This window comes from Anolis carolinensis, chromosome 2 (genome assembly GCF_035594765.1).
Source record: "Anolis carolinensis isolate JA03-04 chromosome 2, rAnoCar3.1.pri, whole genome shotgun sequence".
Taxonomy (NCBI): Eukaryota; Metazoa; Chordata; class Lepidosauria; order Squamata; family Dactyloidae; genus Anolis; species Anolis carolinensis.
The window spans coordinates 146,119,081-146,138,490 of NC_085842.1; the positions used below are offsets into that span (position 1 = coordinate 146,119,081).

The window sequence follows — 19,410 nt, forward strand, 5'->3', positions numbered from 1 at the left end:
CCTCAAAAGTCTAGCCTGTTTATGGCAGCCAGTGTAGAAGGAAAAGTGGGGAGTGGAAGCCTAAATGTTTTGTCTTTGTCGTTCTACTTATTCCAGCCCAGGGCAGGTGACCCTGAATCAAAAGCTGAGCAAAAGGTCCTCTATGCCCTGTCACTGGACATGCTTTTTGGGGGCCTGCTCAGATCTGCAAGGATATTATTCTTGGTAGATGTTGAACTTCCTGTGGGATAGGGTGGCATAATCTGTGGAGATGTTTTACCTGTCCCATCCTTATCTGCGCTAGCAAGCAGATCTGAAGGAAAGGCGTAACAACAAAAGCCTCAAGAAAGCAGCAAAACTGGGAAAACAAGGCTCAGGTCTTTAGGCATCAGATCTGAGTCACATGCATTTTGTTCAGGCCACATCTTATAATGTCCTGAGATGCTTTATGATTAGGGATCAAAGCCCCCTCCCACCACCTTAACTTAGGGACTTCTTTGGAAATTTTAGCACAATAGGGATATAACCAACTGAAAGTTCATGTTAGCTTTCTTTCACCAGAAAAACTCACATTAATTTGTTTCAAAATCAGTATATTCTGACAGGTTTATACAACATTAACATTATCAGCTAACTGGTTTTGTATTGCCTACCATGCATAACTTTGGGACAAAGGAAAGCAAAAAATGAAGCAAGAAATCAAGAATTTACATTTCATTTATGTGGCTTCAGGCTGTTTTTACATTGTAGAATGCAGTACGGATTGGGGTTGTTGTATGTTTTCCGGGCTGTATGGCCATTTTCCAGAAGTATTATCTCCTGACGTTTCGCCCACATCTATGGCAGGCATCCTCAGAGGTTGTGAAGTAACCTCACAACTTCTGAGGATGCCTGCCATAGATGTGGGTGAAACGTCAGGAGAGAATACTTCTGGAACATGACCATACAGCCTGGAAAACATACAACAACCTTGCGATCCCTGCCATGAAAGCCTTCGACAACGCAATATGGATTGACACCATTTTAACTGTCTTGGCTCAATTGGATTTATAGTTTGGTGATACACTAGCACTCTTTGGCAAAGAAGGCTAAAGGCTTGATAAACTATCAACCCCCATGATTGTTTATGGTTAGAGTGAGGTCTAGTTTTTATGGCATTGAATATTTGCCTATGTATTTGTTGTTAACTGCCCTCGGGGAGATAGGGCAGAATGTAAATACATTTTTTATATTATATAGGGTCATGGCAGTTACAGTGTTATCAAACTGCATTCATTCTAGAGTGCAGATGCTTCTTTACGTCTTAAAAGAGAAAAGCTATTCTAACTTTCAGTTTAAAGCACATGTGTATATGGGTATGTCACTCAATGGAAATGGGACATAAAAAGAAATTGTCCTGCGTAGTCTCTATCCTATAAATTACAACGCTTACAGACTACTAAATTTTCTAGCATGGCATCAAACTTTCTAGAAAGACATGGAAATTGAAGCAACAACCATGGGATGGGAGTTAAACGGTTCAGTTCTTGGTGCTGCAGTTAAAGCAGAACACTGAAAAATTTGAAGCATGTTAGCAAACAATTCTGAAGATTATAATGGTAAAAGTAAAGCCTCCAAGTTGCCATGATAAATAAAAGGAAGATTCAAAATAGAAGAGGTGGCAAATTTTGAAATGCTGGAATTACAAAACGCCACCATCAAAAAGAAAAACAATAGTTCTGCAGAGAACTTAAAGTTATCACACTAAAAGGAAGAAGTCTAAAGCCCAAATAAATGTTTTAGTCTTTGAAGTGACAAGACACTTTGTTGTTCAAGGATGAGGCTTATGGTATCCTTACAAGAGTTTGGCAATTAACCTGTATTAATTCTTCTTTCTTGAAGCATTACTTGGAAATTGGATGCTAACGAAACAAGTTAAAACATCCAAAACACACAAAACAATTATTGGTTCAAACAAACATGCGCCAAGCAAGCAGATAAAGTTGTGATTGCAACAATGAAAGGAGGTCATATCAGTAATGTATACCTAGGTAATTAAGCATAAAGAGTCAGAATCTGTAAAAATGCACAATAAAGAATTCAACCAAGTTTTGTTCTACACATACTCAGGGGACCCAAAAAGTATGTATACACCCATAGAAACTTACAGTTTGGGGGCATTTGCGATTTTCTCTGCTAAAATATATATATATACCCTCTGTACAGGATTAAAGATTCCAACAGTAGAGGAATATTAGGAAATGATAATAAAAACTTTAAATGAGGCTTGCAACTCTGTGAATGACAATGTGAGCAAGGCATTACTGTTCAGGGATGACTATCTGCAAATGTAACACAAAACTGTAATTGAAGTGGAATTTGTGACTCTGACGAAATCATTACAACATGCATTCTTCAATATAAATATATTTCACAATCAAATAGTCATCACAGGTACTACATTGGCTCTTTAAGGGTGTATACTCTTTGGAGATCCCCTGTGAGAGTAGTGTGTATGCTTGTGCGTGTGTATGTATATATGAATGAATATATGTTATTATCTGTCTGTCTGTCTGTCTGTCTGTCTGTCTGTCTGTCTATCTATCTATCTATCTATCTATCTATCTATCTATCTATCTATCTATCTATCTGCTTCATGTGTGTTATGTATACAGCAGTGGTGGCAAACCTTTTAGAGACTGAGTGCCCAAACTTGCAATCCAAAACCAGCTATAAGGCGAGCGAACAGGCAAAAAAGGGGGTGCTGTGGGTGGAGGTGTGGACGATGGTGCACATGCCAGAAGACAGGGTGCTGCGTTCCCTTTCTGCAATGCGTGTGATGGGTTTGCCACCATTGGTTTATAGTATTAGCTGTTTAATGGTGTATACATTTTTGAGACCTCTATAAGTACAGTGAGCGTGTGCATGTATGTATATGGGAGTATATATTCATATACATATTAGTGTTACGTGTGTGCATGTGCCATTAGCTGCTTAAGGATGTACTGTATATATTTTTCGGAGGTCTCCTGTGAGTGGTGTTGGTATGTGCATGTGTGTTCATGGATATATATGTGTATGGGAATTTGCAATTATATATCTTAGTGGTGTGTATGTATGGTACATCTACATCTATCTATATACTATTAGCTGTTTAGGGTATATATATACTTTTGGATATCCTCTATGAAGGGTATGTGTGTATACTAATATACATATATATTTATGTGTATGTATCTACTATTAACTTTTTAAGGATGTATACATTTTGAAGTGAAGTATTATATGTATATGTGTAGATACTATTATATATATTAGTGGTGTATGTGTGTATGTATATATATAGCAGTTTATCAAACTGTGCTTCTCCAGGTGTTTTGGACTGGCTCCCAGAAATCCCAGCCAGCTTACCAGCTGTTATGAATGGTGGGAGCTGAAACCCAAAACATCTGGAGGATCACAGTTGGAGAAATTATGGTATATACCGTGTTTCCCGAAAATAAGACAGTGTCTTGTATTAATTTTTGCTCCCAAAAATTTTCAGGGGATGTCTTATTTTTCCATGAAGAAGAATTCACATTTATTGTTGAACAAAAAAATAAACAGTTATTATATACTGTACAGCAGTTGTCATCACAAACCAGCATAACCAGACAAACTGTGAATCCTATCAAGAATTTCTTGTTATTACCATTATTTCCATGTACAACAATCAATGGTACGTACATTTACCAATCCTGCATGCTCTGGTGTTCTGTTTGTAATGCTTACAAACAAAAACTTTGCTAGGTCTTACTTTCAGGGGAGGTCTTATATTTAGCAATTCAGCAAAACCTCTACTAGGTCTTATTTTCAGGGGATGTCTTATTTTCGGGGAAACAGGGTACTATTAGCTATTCAGATGTGTCCATGTGAATGTATGTATGTATACATCTATATTGGTGTGTACATATATGCAAATACAGGGATTCCAAAATCAGAAATAGTCCCAAGCGTTCAGATGAATGATACTCAATCTGTAGTTGTTCCCACACTCAAAAGATTTGGAACACTGACCTTTACTCTTCGTGGCTTGAGTTCCTAAAGTATGCAGTTTTACAGGTTAAAATGGTTTTATTGGTTTTAACTATGTATAATGTGTTCAATTCTATTTTAATGTTTGGATGCTAGGGGTTTTAATTTGCATATTGTATGATTTTTACTGTTAGGTGTGTTGAGTGTCCTTTGGGAGAGAGGAAGTAGGACATAAATAAATATAATAATAAAAAGTAAAGCCCCACCTTTACTTATGGACGCATGGTGTGGCCTTCTGTAAATACACTCACGCAACCTCAAGCCCATGTAGAAGAGCAATAATAGCATTGTCTCTTACACTGCTGTTATGAGATCATAACACATAGAAGGAACTGCACTGGTTCCTTCTATGAACTGGCGCGGGCCCTAAGATCTGCCAAGGAGGCCCTGCTCTAGATGCCAACTCCGTCTCAAACGCAGTTGGTGGGGATGAGAGAGAGGGCCTTCTCAAGGGTGGCTCCCCAGTTTTGGAATGCCCTCTCTAAAGAGATTGATTAGCCCCCACTCTCCAAGTTTTCCAGACACACCTGAAAACACAGCTTTTTAAACAAGCCTTTGACCATGATTAGTGATGAGTGCCTAATCATGATATTCGAGGACCTAGTGATTCGCTTCACTTCAGCACTTTATGGGGATAATATTGTATACAGCCGCTATATTAGCAGCCTTTGCTGGGTTTTATAGTCTCTTTTAAATTATCAAGGTTTCTAATTGTTGTTTTAAGTAAAATTGTTGGGTAAATTTTATTTTTATTGATTTTTGTCTTGTATTTGTATAGTGTTGCACTATTGAGTGCTTTTTGTGAGCTGCCTTGAGTCCCTTCAGGGAGATGGCGGTGGGATATAAATAAAGCTTTAATATGATTATTATTATGTGTGTTCACGGATATATATGTGCGTGGGTATATGCAATTATATATCTTAATGGTGTATATATCTATAGTACATCTATATCTATATACTATTAGCTGTTCAAGGGTACAGTGTATATTTTTTTGGATATCCTGTTAGGGGTGTGTGTGTGTAGTAATATATAGATACAGATGTGTGTATTATTAACTTTTTAAGGATGCATACATTTTTGGAGATCCACTGTGAGTGACGGATATGTATGTATATGTGTAGATAGATACTACTCTATATTTATTAGTGGTGTGTGTGTATGTATATAGCAGTGTCTCTTAAACTGTGCTCCTTCAGGTGTTTTGGACTTCACTCCTAAAATCCCAGCTGGTTACCAACTGTTAGGAATGGTGAGATGAAGTTCAAAACATCTGGAGGAGCAGTTTGAGAAACTTCTGACTCTTCATGATCTCATGGACCAGCCCATGCTGGTCCATGAGGAACCATAGTATATACTATACTAGATGTGTCCATGTGTATGTATGTATGTGTGTGTATATATATCTATATTGGTCTGTGTGTATATACACACACATGCTATGTAAACATATATAATGTGTTGTCAAAGACTTTCAGGGCCGGAATCATTAGGTTGCTGTGAGTTTTCTGGGCTGTATGGCCATGTTCCAGAAGCATTCTCTTCTGACGTTTCACCCACATATATGGCAAGCATCCTCAGAGGTTGTGGGGCTTGTTGGAAACTGGGCAAGTAGGGTTTATATACAGTAGAGTCTCACTTATCCAACATAAACAGGCCAGCAGAATGTTGGATAAGCAAATATGTTGGATAATAAGGAGGGATTAAGGAAAAGCCTATTAAACATCAAATTAGGTTATGATTTTACAAATTAAGCACCAAAACATGTTATACAACAAATTTGACAGAAAAAGTAGTTCAATACGCAGTAATGCTATGTAGTAATTACTGTATTTACGAATTTAGCACCAAAATATTATGATGTAATAATAATAATAATAATAATAATAACTTTATTTTTATACCCCACCCCATCTCCCCAGAGGGACTCGGAGCGGCTCACATGGGGCCATGCCCGACATAAAATACAGCAACAACGATAAAACAGTAAAAACAATTTTTCACATCAATAAGACATCAACATCAATAAAACAGTCATAAAAATCAATGTACTGCATAAAATATTAAAAACGGGAGGCTAAAAACAGATCTGGGCCAAAGTGCAGAAAGACACCACATGGGAAAGGTAGTTTCATGGCAAAATAATCAGTAAAGCGCAAGTAATTATGACCAGGCATCCTATTGTTGACTGGGCAGATGAATCAACCTACAAAGATTAATCCTCGAAGTATTGAAAACATTGACTACAAAAAATGCATTGGATAATCCAGAACGTTGGATAAGCGAGTGCTGGATAAGTGAGATTCTACTGTATCTGTGGAAGATCCAGGGTGAGAGAAAGAACTCACCTGTCTGAGGCAAGTGTGAAAGTTTGAGGTGGCCAATTGCTACATTCACACTTGCCTCAAACAAACAAGAGTTCTTTCTCCCACACTGGACCTTCCACCGATATATAAACCCCACTTGCCTAGTTTCCAACAGACTTCACAACCTTTGAGGATGCCTGCCATAGATGCAGGCGAAACATCAAGAGAGAATGCTTCTGGAGCATGGCCATGCAGCCCGGAAAACTCACAGCAACTTAAGGATGTACATTATCGGAGATCTTCTATGAGTATGTTGTGTGTATGTGTGCGCGCGCGAATACAGATACCACTCACACCCACCGCCCAGCTCCTTCCTTATCTGGAAGGCGAACTTGAGGCGAGGAAGGGCGGAGGAAACTTGTTGGCCCCGCCCCCTCCCCAGCTCTGCTCCTATCAGAGAGCCCCCTGTGGCGGTGGGTCAGGAAACCTGTCGCGCTGCCTCCCTCCCCCTTCCCGAAGGACTGTACCAAGAGAGAGGGAGGGGAGCCGCGGAGAGACCTGCCTTAAAAACAGTTCCTTTCGTGCCAGGCAGGCAGATTGCTCGGAGAGTGGCTAGAGGGAGGCGCCCCCTTCCCCTGCGTTTCTTCCTCCCTCCCTCCCCGCCACTGTACTCACTCTCTCCCACGACGGCCTTCAGCCCCGCTGGCGCCATGCTGCCCCTCTTCTCCTGTCCCGCCGCTCCGGAGGCCGCTCGGTCGCCCGTCCTCACTTCCGCGTCTGGAGGCAGGCGGGGCTGGATGGGGGACGCGCCCCCTTCGGCGAAAGGAGCCGCCCCCGAGGAAGGAGGAAGGAGGAAGGAGTCCTTGCAAAGTTCCTTCCGAACAGAGCCCAAGGGCGCATCTGCACTGCAGAATGAATGAGTGCAGTTGGACACCACTTTAACTGCCCAGGCTCAATGCCATGCAGTCAACAGAGCTGTAGTTTCACAACTGGCATGGGCAAAGAAGGTCTTGAGCTTGTCGAAGGCTTTCATGGCTGGAATCACTGGGTTGCTGTGAGTTTTCCGAGCTGTATGGCCATGTTCCAGAAGCATTCTCTCCTGACGTTTCGCCTGCATCTATGGCAGGCATCCTCAGAAGTTGTGAGGTCTGTTGGAAACTAGGCAAGTGGGGTTTCTATATCTGGAATGCCCAAGGTGGGAGAAAGAACGCTTTTCTGCTTGAGGCAAGTGTTAATGTAGCACTTGGCCAGCTTGATTAACATTGAATAGCTTGGCAGCTTCAAAGCCTGGCTGCTTCCTGCCTGGGGGAATCCTTTGTTAGGAGGTGTTAGCTGGCCCTGATTGTTTCCTGTCTGGAATTCTTCTGTTTTTATGAGTGTTGTTTTTTTTATTTACTGTCCTGATTTTAGATTTATTAAATACTTGTTGTCACATTTTGTTCATTTTCATGTTTTTAAAATAAATATTTAACAAATTTTAAAATCAGGACAGTAAATAAAGAACATTACTCAGAAAACAGGAATTCCAGACATGAATCAATCAGGGCCAGCTAACACCTTCCAACAAAGGATTCCCCCAGGCAGTAATCAGCCAGACCTTGAAGCTGTAAGGCTATTCAATGCTAATCAAGGTGGCCAATTGAAACATTCACACGTGCCTCAAACAGACAAGTTCTTTCTCCCACCCTGGACATTATTCCACAGATAAAAAAACCCCACTTGCCTAGTTTCCAACAGACCTCATAGCTTTTGAAGATGCATAAATTGAGCAGGTAGAACTAAAAGGTCATTTACATTTATACATAGGCTGAAACTCATTGCACTTGTTTCAAAATAATTTTTTTTAAAATCCACCATCACAGGGCACTTGGAGAAATATCTTGCCTTTCTTCCTGTGAAATTAGGTGGGAAAACACTGGACTTTAATGACTACTTTTCATTACCATTTCTCAGGGAAATATCTTTATATATTTACCTGGCAGGTTTGATATGGAAAATATTTTCATAAACAATAAAAGATGAAAGAGGCACAAACATATGGCAACCTGTGATACAATAAGCAGTAAAAAAAAAGTTAGAACCCAAATACAGCGTCATATAATTAATTAGGAAATATGATATAATAGTTGTACTGTGACTATTTGAAAGAACAGATGGCCAATTCATAAGATTTTTCTGGGGGATTTCAACCAGTGGTTCCCCATAATTAAGGCAATCATGAAAATATACTTTCTAGTTCTGATCTCAGACAAGCCTACTGTTACAGACTTTGTCCACCAGAACAATTTGTTTGGAAAGGATGATAAAAAGCCACAAATTGTAAATATGTTCAATTAAGAACAGAAAAGGGCAATTTTGTACCCAACTGTTAGCATTACCCACAGTGAAGAGAAGGGCTAAGATAATAACCATTGTTAATTGCTTTGCCAAATTGAGTTATTAAACTGCTAATTGCTTGTTTGTTCAGACAGCATCTGAAGCCCCTTCTGCACTGCCATATAAAATCCAGAATAGATAATCTGGATTATATGGCAGTGTAGAAAGGGTCTGAGAAGGAGGAGGAGGGCTAAAAGTTGATCTGAGAACAAAGGCAACTCACAGCTCTAAAGGGAGTGATGTTTTTCATCTTGAGAGATAAGCCCAGTTGTGAGCCCAGCTGTCCATGAAAGAGAACGAACAAAGGCTTTATTGAAATGTGTGCCTCGTTTTGCAGCACATGCTCAGGCCCACATGTTGGCCTCATTTTTTGAGGCAACCCCTGGCAGTGAGACCAGGGAGAAGCCTGTTGGCAGAAATCCAGTCAAATGATCATCCTGAGCTGCCCATTGTGAGTTCCTGCTGTGGTGAGCATACAGATCAGGCCCAATTGAAATTAGCCAGCAAGCAAGGAGAGAAGGTGATTTTCAGCCAAGGAAGATTTTATTATCTGCAGATAAGATGCCAGCTAGTGATTCATTCATAAAGTAGATAGCATCCAGAATACAGTTTCATAGCCCTTTTTATACACAAGCTGGCATAGGCTGCAGCCAAGCCTCTAATCATGGAGAGGGGCTTGGCTTTGCTGGCCGGCATGGCTTTTTACAATGGGTGATTTGAGTGGCGATAGGTGAGGTTCCACTTTATTGACATGAAAAACAATAAAATGATTGCAGGCTCACTGGCCCTTCTCAAGAAGGTTATTGTTCTATGGGATGAACATGACCTGGTCCATTAAGAGGGCTGGCCTGGCGATTCCAGACCCCAGAGAAACAAAACATCATATATTAATACAATCATGCAAAAATGACAGAGGGTGGTTTTTGGCTGTAGAAATGCTGATTCCTTCCGACTTGAGTGGTCCCAGGCATCAAAGGCGTGGAGTGGTGAATTGCTCTTTCCCCAAGGGGCAAGGGAGATGATTTCCCCCGCCTGAATAAAAGTATTGTGTTGCAATGTCCAGGTAAAGTCCAAAAATATAGGTGAAACTGGGAACTTGATGAAGTTCCCAGCTTAGTTTCTTTTCCCCAGGCTATACAATTGTGTGGGATGCAAGACATCTTTGGGTTCAGGAACACAGTTTCCCCCAAAGGGAAGGAATGGGGATCTCAGGAGCATAAAACATTAAGTTGACACAGCATATAGGCAAAATAGGAACACATAGGAAAAAACATGGAGCGTTTAGGGCAAATTATATACCTGAGAGACATAGTTTTCCAAAGTACCTTTAACAAGCCAGGCTTCCTGGTAAGTCATGGCCAGGGGTAATCTTCTCCTGGTTGTCATGGCACATCATATAAACCAGGGGTCCCCAAATTAAGGCCCGGGGGCCGGATGCGGCCCACCAAAGTCATTTACCTGGCCCCCGCCCTTAGTTTTATAATATAATATTTTTATATCAGTTTTAATAATATATATTGTATATACATATAATATTAATAATAATATTATGTTATACAATATAATACTAATAGTAATACCATATAATAATATTAATTACAGTAGAGTCTCACTAATCCAAGCCTCGCTTGTCCAAGCCTCTGGATAATCCAAGCCATTTTTGTAGTCAATGTTTCCAATATATCGTGATATTTTGGTGCTAAATTCATAAATACAGTAATTACAACATAACATTACTGCGTATTGAACTACTTTTTCTGTCAAATTTGTTGTCTAACATGAAGTTTTGGTGCTTAATTTGTAAAATCATAACCTAATTTTATGTTGAATAGGCTTTTCCTTGATCAGCCCTTATAATCCCAGATATTCGCTTATCCAAGCTTCTGCCGGCCTGTTTAGCTTGGATTAGTGAGACTCTACTGTATATGTTATATATTACATATTATATAATAGTATAGTGGTATAGTTCAGTATAGTAATATATAATGCTAATATTGTGTTATGCTAATAATATAATATATTGTATGTACATACAGCTGCTCTGAGTCCCCTTCGGGGTGAGAAGGGTGGGATATAAATGTAGTAAATAAATGCAGTAAATAATTAATTAATTTTAGACTTAGGCTCGGCCAAAGTCTGAAATGACTTGAAGGCACACAACAACAATCCTAATTAACTTGACTATCTCATTGGCCAGTAGCAGGCCCACACTTTCCATTGAAATCCTGATAGGTTTATGTTGGTTAAAATTGTTTTCATTTTTAAATATTGTATTGTTTTTTTCATTGTTGTTGTTGTTGCACTACAAATAAGACATGTGCAGTATGCATAGGAATTCGTTTTGTTTTTTTCAAGTGATAATTCGGCCCCTCAACAGTCTGAAGGATTGTGGACCGGCCCTCTGCTTCAAAAGTTTGGGGTTCCCTGATATAAACCTTCAGAGGAAGACGATGGCAAGGCGTCTAAGGAGTGCTCTTTGCCTTTCATTGGGTTAGTGCTCCAGCAGGTGCCGGAGAGAGAGAAAAGAGAAAAAATGGAGACTTCGGTGAGTGGGGACCTGGCCCAGGCAAACTAGACATCCCAAGGACCCGGGGCTGGTTTTCTCATGCAACAACATTGTGCCTCTACAAAAGGGCTGAGCCAAGATATTTTGCTGCCTAACTCCCCCGAGTTATAGTATAGAGCACTCCAAAGCTAAAAAGCCATTGTGGCATATGAAACAGAAATCCACACAGACACCCCCTTATCCCTGACAGTAAAAATACAGTAACACTTTCAATAGCACTAGTTGCTAATCTTTGAGGAAAGCAAAATGGGCTATTGCTTCTCGTTTTTTAAGAGTAGCAGGTGGCCCTGGTTTTCTACAGTGATCACTAGAATTCAGCATAAAAGATGGACTCCTAGTTTAGACACTCCACATCTAGATCAGTTTTCTGTTGTTCCTGCTGAGTCATTAAGAACAGGCAATTGGTCTCGATTGCTAAAACAAAAGATTTTTATATATGAACATTCCACTGCACACTAAAGGCAGTTCCAGAGAGGACTTTAATGCGGGGCCCAGTCGGGTTTAAAAAAATCCGATTGGGCCCGCATTAGAGTCCACACACGCCCTAGAAAGCTCGTGCTTTCGAGGGGGGGGGGGTTCCAGCTGCCCTGCCGGACCACAAGTGATGTGGAATTGATGAAGGTGTATTGGGAAAATATAATACTTATATTGGAAAATATATATTGAATGTAATCATGTTAAAGAAATAGATATAGAGAAATGTAATCACCAGCAGATATGTGCTAGTTTTAGGAATACTCTGTTCAGCAAAATAACTGCCTGCCGCAGCAAGACCAAAGTTCACTGAAGACATCTGTTAGAGTGTCAACAAGAACAGATAAAGCTCCATGCTAATGGACAAAAGACAAATTAAGGTTTTTTGGGATGTTAAGATAAGACCTGGGCCATGAGGGGAGTGCCATTAAGTCTCTGACAACTGGGATTCTCCTTAATTAATGAGAACCCTAATGCATGAGGCGAGAATTCCAGTCTAATAGGTCACTAACAGCTGAGACAACTGGAATTCTCCTTTATTAATGAACACCCTTAATGGCTGAGACGAGAATTCCAATACTAATAGGTCTTTGACAGCTGAGATAAGAGGGATTCTCCTTAATTAATGAGGATCCTTAATGGGTAAGGCGAAGATTCCAAGATAACGCCCTAATGGAGGGGTAGAGGTCCTGAAAGTAGTTTATATTTTAGGAAAATGCCAAGATAAGCTTTTTAGTTAAGTGCTCAGTAAGACTTTTTTTTACATTAATTGGTGATTGATAATACCTGTGTCGTAGGATAGAGGCAAGCCAAAATAGTATATAAGGATCTGTGTTCTTTGTCTAAATTACCTTCCTTTTCCTGATGACAGGGGAAGGTCCTTTTTCTTTATTACTGTATTCTCACTGGCCATTGAGAATAAAGACATCATTTTTCTACAGCCACTAGGAACTCTCTTTGTCTCATTGCCTCAAACCTTTGTCTGCCATTTCAGAATCAGCTTTTTCGATATAATTACACATACTGCACAGTAACTATATGATTCCGTAACTGCAGTGTGGATACACAGATTCGATGGAAGGGGGAGTATATAGTGCACCATACTAATTGGCACCTTTGCTGCATAAAAATGCATGCAAGTTGGTATTGCTTATTTCACATAGACACAGAGGCTTCTTAATATGTTCACATGGCCTACCTACACACTGCAACCAACACACTAATGTCCATTCTGGTTTCTTTAGACAGCTCCCATTTTTCTTGGAATTGTCTGAAATTGTGCCTTCATTATCTTAATTTTAAAAAGTTCTCAGCCATCCTGAAGTCCCTTCACTTTCAGTATTCCTGATCTACTATTTCTCTAAGTCTCATAGAGATATTAAACAGCTTTGGAAATAGAATGGAACCTTGTGGTGTGCCATATAAGAGTTCCTTTTTTGAAGAACAATCATTTCCAAGCACCACCATGCAGAGTGTGCTAAAGATGTAAGATCACAATAATGGAAGCGCATTTCTTCTTGTTTCCAAATGTTTCAAACATTATCGAAGGATATTATCAGTGGTATCAAATGCCACTGTAAGGCCCAAAAGCAGGGACAGATACAATGTCAATGCTCATATGACCATAGTAAAGGTTTCCACCTGACATTAAGTCTAGTCTTGTCCGACTCTGGGGGTTGGTGCTCATCTTCATTTCTAAGCCGAAGAGCCGGCGTTGTTCGTAGATGCCTCCAAGGTCATGTGGCCAGCATGATTGCATGGAGCACCGTTACCTTCCCACTGAAGCGGTACCTATTGATCTACTCACCTTTGCATGTTTTCAAACTGCTAGGTTGGCAGAAGCTGGAGCTAATAGTAGGCGCTCACCCTGCTCTCTGGATTCGAACTGCTGACCTTACATTTAGCAAGTTCAGCAACTTAGCGGCTTAATCCACTGCACCACCGGGGGGCTTCATTCATATGACCATATAGGTCTCAATTGTTTTATCCTGCTCTAAAGTCAGTTTCAAATGAGTCTAGAAAACCTGTGACATACAAGACTGCTAATTGTCATCTCAGTTCCCTTGCTCCCAAAACAAAGATTCAGTGCTGGTCCATAGGGTCTAATGTACAAACATTGAACTTTTATTTAATCATTTTTCCAATTGCTAGGGGGAAACACACACACATACACCTGGCAGATGGGATATGGGAGATACAGTAGAGTCTCACTTATCCAACACTCGCTTATCCAACGTTCTGGATTATCCAACGCATTTTTGTAGTCAATGTTTTCAATACATCGTGATGTTTTGGTGCTAAATTCATAAATACAGTAATTACTACATAGCATTAATGTATAATGAACTACTTTTTCTGTCAAATTTGTTGTATAACATGATGTTTTGGTGCTTAATTTGTAAAATCATAACCTAATTTGATGTTTAATAGGCTTTTCCTTAATCCCTCCTTATTATCCAACATATTTGCTTATCCAACATTCTGCTGGCCAGTTTATATTGGATAAGTAAGACTCTACTGTATATGAATAAAAGAACAGTGTTGTTGCTTGATAATCTATATGAGGAATAAGGATCTAATTTTCATCATGGTTCAAACCTCCGACTTTCATAAATTCCAGAGTAGATTGCATGTTATGTTAAATGTCTTCCATGCCTGGGGATTTTCATATGTAAACATTCTGGACAAACTGTGCCTTGTTCCCCTTTTATTCTGGGAAATACATTTTGAGCAAACAAGGGATTTCTTTAGAACACTGCAAAGTGTGTTAATTGGTTTGTGATCACTAGTTATGTCTTTCTGTAAAGTGTATGTTTGTTTAGATTTGTGAAAAAGGAAATCATTACCGACTTCCTCATTCTGCTTTATTTAAAGGCAGTTTGTTCACCTAGTGACAGCTTTTGAAAGAAGTTCCTTGTACTTGAAGGTGAGTTTGAGCAGCTGCTCCTCCTCCTCCTCCCCCTTTTAACAAAGTAGGAAAATAATAACAGCTAGTCTTCTGGGTTTTTTTAACTCAATACATATTACAAATAGTGCTGATAACTTTATCTTTAACTTTAGTTCATACATTGGTTGTGTATAGTTTCTTCATAATGGAGTAAACTAATAAAATTCCAGTTGATGTCTTAGTGGAGATCTTTTGAAAATCCTGAATTAAGTATGTATAATAGTTTATCCCTCTTGTTGCTACATATTCAGATTTTGTATGCATAAGGAAATCATTTTAAATTCACCCCCAAGGCATTTGGAGCATTAATTTTATTCTTCTTTTTGTATTACAGTAGAATGCCTTATTACTTAAGTAATATGCTCATGGTGAAACTTTTGGGATTTCTTCCCTATCCTGCTTTAAACATCTATCCTACCAAAAGCCAGCCCTGGAGAGTTTCCCAGCCTTCCAAAGCCAGTTTAGGTGGCTCATGGGAGGCTTTGGTACTAGATTTATTAGACAAATATCAGGTGAGCTCCCTTGGAATGTAATGGGTGTAACCATAAAGACACCTGCCTTGTTTTACCTGGTAGAAACATTCAGGGTGGTTCTACATAGGCATTAAATCTGAAGTAGATATAAACGGGTGTATAAACACCCTTGAACCTTTTTGAGGCTGGAATGGTGGCTACAATGTCCAAAATGGTTCTTTTATTTCTGTCAGTCTTCCACTGTACTTCAGTTTCTCTTTCACATTGATAATCTTTTGCCTCCCAAAGAAAGAAGTCTGAGTAATTCTGTGAAACTTGAAAGTTGCCATGTTGTAATTTTTGTACATTTCTGAAGAACTTTGTTTCTCTTCTCCTGTGAGCCAGATTTTGCTGCTCTGGCATAGTCAGTCAAGGATGTAAAGGCAACATCTTTTCCTCTGCAGGTAGTTCTGCACCACCAAGATGATAAAAGTCATTTTGTTCCTGCTCCTTGTTGTGTTGATTCCTGCAAATTATGCAAATGCTCAGGCATGTTGCAGTATTGATCGCGCTATTGACGCGAAGATCAAGGCCGCTGTTGATTCCAAAGGTATTTGTTTCTGGGGCTGGTTGGGGACTCTTCATGTTTCAAGCTCAATGGCTCCTTGGCCTTCTAACAATTCCCAGTTTTTCCTGAGAGTGACTGTCACCTTCTAGTAATAATTCACAATGCTTTCTTGGAAAAGGAACAATTTTAGGCTTGTCACCAATTTTTTTTTTGGATTAATAGCTTTTCATATTGTAAAGAAGAGATAAAGTGGGATTTGAAATAGAAAACTAGTCAGCGTCAAAGGAAAAAGGAAATATAAGGAATTACAACAGACTGTCTTTATGATCAAACAATTAAAATAATGGAGCCCCCTGGTGGCACAGTGGGTTAAACCCTGCTGGCAGGACTGATGGCTTGAAAGTTGGGTTGCTGACCTGAAGGCTGACAGTTTGAATACAACCCGGGGAGAGCATGGATGAGCTCACTCTAGCAGCTCCATCTCCACGTAGGGACATGAGAGAACCCTCCTACAAGGGTGGTAAAAGCATCAAAAACATCTGGGCGTCCCCTGGGCAACGTCCTTGCAGACGGCTAATTCTCTCACACTAGAAGCGACTTGCAGTTTCTTTGGCTTAGAAATGGAGATGAGCACCAACCCCCCGAGTAAGACATGACTGGACTTAATGTCAGGGGAAACCTTTACCTTTTTATGAATAAACTATTATTAATTATTGAGTTGACCTGTGTAGAATCAGTTCAACAGAACTTCACTTCCTCTACACATACATACCTGCAGCTGAGTCTATGCATCTTTAGCAACCTTTGTGGCACAAGGACAAAGTACATAGGCTGTGGAAATGATGACATTTGATTTATGTCTGCCTTTCAAGTGTTAATAACATAGAAAGAAACTCATTGTTTTTTTTAAAAAAAATTCACAATATTCCTGAGAGGTTGGCAAGAAGAGAAGTGAATGGTGAAAAGTCACTTAGGCCCCATCTACACTGCTACATAATGCTGTTTCAGAATGCAGTTTAACTGCTTTGAACTGGATTATATGAGTCTATACTGTTATGCAATACAGTTCAATTCAGTTAAACTGCACTGCATTGGATGGCATTGTAGATGGGGCTTCTGTGTGGCTGGTCTGCTTTTTTGCCCACTATTCACTTTAGTATAGACTGGAAACTAGAAAGCCACAAACTGGAAACTAGAAAATAAGAGCCGTTTCCTTCTTATGATGTTCATCAGCAGGAAGTTTGGAGTATGTATTAAAGCCCTCTCTCCTATAACCTTGATCTTAAATATACAGTACGTATGTACCACTGTGAATGCATTTAAGAATATGTGCTCAACTCATCAGCACCATTCACATGTGTGATCCTCAAGGTGTTAATCTTTTTTTTTTAAACAGTATTATTTTTGCTATACTTTGTCTTATCTAGGTGGTTACATTCTCTGTTAGCATGAGGATGAAACAGTAGAACATAAAATAGATCAACCTGTGCATTTTAAAAGGTATTTTTCTTAGCAAAGTTTTTAACAGCAAATGTTGCTATTAACAAGTAACAAATATAAAACCAAAATATCTGAGGAAAATATCTAAGAAAAACAAAAACTACCGGCAAATACGCTTCTACACCCAATACAATCTATTACAGCTCAATTTAAAAGAAAACATTTTTTCCATTGTAATTATTTTCATGGCCAGCAGGAGTCATTGCTGCTTACCCTTTTATTGTAGGCTCATATCTCCTTGTTCTTCAGTCCCGGTGCAGTTCTCTGTATATTTACTAATCTGCTGTCTTTAGTTAGTTTTCTTTTTTTCCCTATTTAATTGATAAGAATTGGGTAGTCTTCCCGATGTTTACAGTGCTGTTAAAATATCCAAAATTTGCGTTAATTTCCTTGAGTCCCCCTTTGGTGCAAATTTTGTATCTTCGCAATTTCTTGTCCAGAGCCAGTTTACTCACAATCTTGTTATAGAACTGTAGGAATCAGCAGTATGGAACAAAGAAGAATGATCATGGAAGACTATAATTTAGACATGACCCAGAGATGTTGGAATTGGTTTTTTCTTTTGTGCGTGAATGCGTGCAAAGATCATTCACTCAAGAATAATAATAAATTCCCATTAATCCGAGATATTTGTATAGAAGTATAAAAAAAGATTCCTCTTCTGTTTGGAGCAAGGGGAGCATGTAGTTAATAGTTATCCTTTATCTCATCTTACAGTGTCTGCAACTCTAGCAAAGAGCCAGCTGACATGTACCACCATTAAAACCAGTGGAGCTCTTGCTGCCTGCCTTCATGGTAAGACATTTTACTGTTTTGGGGGGGCAAGCTCTGATTGGGATCAAAATAGGAGTTGAGGGAGGTGTGTGGAGAGGAGGATAAGAAAAGGATACATTCTGCACACAGAGATGGGCATCTTCCATACCAGATGTCCATTTAGATCATAGGTTGTCTGGTCCTCTAGCAATTGCTCTTTTATACCCACAGGTTACACAGTCACTGGATGTTCCTGTGGAAAGGCCTGTGGTTCTTGGGACGTCCGTGATAACTCCACGTGTCACTGCCAATGTGCCAACGTTGACTGGACTGCTGCTCGGTGCTGTAAAATAGTTCGCTGATGGCTTTCCTTCTAATGGCTAGTCTACATCTTTTTCCATAAACTACATCTAAAAAGTTTTAAATCTTCAGTGCTTTTGAATTGTTATTATTATTATATTGTATGACACAGCAAATAAGATAGATATGCTGGATTTCGTATCACAAAATCACAAGTCGAACACTTCCCAAGTGTCTAGGACTGTGTGATGTATTTTCGGATGATGTGCGCAGATCCCAGTAGGGTGGCCTTTTGCAGTTGGCAGATCGTAATTTTGTCAATGTCTATTGTTTCCAAATGCCGGCTGAGATCTTTTGGCACGGCACCCAGTGTGCCCATCACCACCGGGACCACCTGCACTGGTTTCTGCCAGTCTTTGAAGTTCAATTTGAGGTCCTGATAGCGGCTGAGTTTTTCCTGTTATTTTTCGTCAATGCAACTGTCACCTGGGATGGCGACATTATTATTATTATTTCTTGTGTGTGTCTTCCCATGGAATGAGTTGGGGAACAACATTAAAATACAACATATACAGTTAGTTAAAACATACTAATTTCAAGCAGCAGCAGCAGATATTTAAAGATACAAAGTTGGGACTAGTAGCTGCTGAACTGCGGTAGTCATTACTACCACGCCAAAATGATGGTAGGCTTTGGCTCTATTGTATTAATACATGTCACTTTAATAATAACAGCATCCATTTTCCATTCTCGGACATAAGGTGGCTTACAAACATTAAAAGAGATACAACCAAAATGTTGAAGTGTACAAAAGTTAAACATATAATAAAAACCTCAATAAAATTAATGCCTGTCAAGGTCTGCAGCCTTTTTTCTAAGCCAGTGGTTCTCAACCTGTGGGTCTCCAGGTGTTTTGGCCTACAACTCCCAGAAATCCCAGCCAGTTTACCGGCTATTAAGATTTCTGGGAGTTGAAAGCCAAAACATCTGGGGACCCACAGGTTGAAAACCACTGTTACAAGCGTAGTCACATGCAGTCCAGGATTTAATAAACAGGAGCAAGCAAACCAGTTCCAGTGTCCACCAGGTCTAAATACAGTGTTTTATTAACAAGTCTATATCTGATATCCAGAAGT

General features: G+C 39.5%; 2 protein-coding genes across 5 annotated transcripts in view; one reads left to right on the forward strand and one right to left on the reverse strand.

Moving 5' to 3' along the window:
- The window catches only part of stxbp2 (syntaxin binding protein 2), a 37,161-nt gene extending 30,011 nt beyond the window's left edge, over window positions 1-7,150 (reverse strand). For all 4 annotated transcript variants that reach the window (XR_010002950.1, XR_010002949.1, XM_008104229.3 and 1 more), the window contains exon 1: window positions 7,014-7,150. Coding sequence is in view for 2 of the 4 variants with exons in the window: in XM_008104229.3 (XP_008102436.2) it covers window positions 7,014-7,050 (37 nt within the window). In the remaining 2 variants the exon portion in view is untranslated. The remainder of the gene's footprint in view (window positions 1-7,013) is intronic.
- Window positions 7,151-14,520: 7,370 nt separating this feature from the next.
- Window positions 14,521-19,121, forward strand: LOC107982405 (resistin). The gene is made up of 4 exons (XM_016991279.2): window positions 14,521-14,680; window positions 15,618-15,763; window positions 17,939-18,016; window positions 18,206-19,121. Exons 2-4 carry the CDS (start codon window positions 15,637-15,639, stop codon window positions 18,334-18,336), a joined length of 336 nt encoding a protein of 111 aa, XP_016846768.1. The 5' UTR covers window positions 14,521-14,680; window positions 15,618-15,636; the 3' UTR covers window positions 18,337-19,121.
- Window positions 19,122-19,410: the final 289 nt, after the last annotated feature.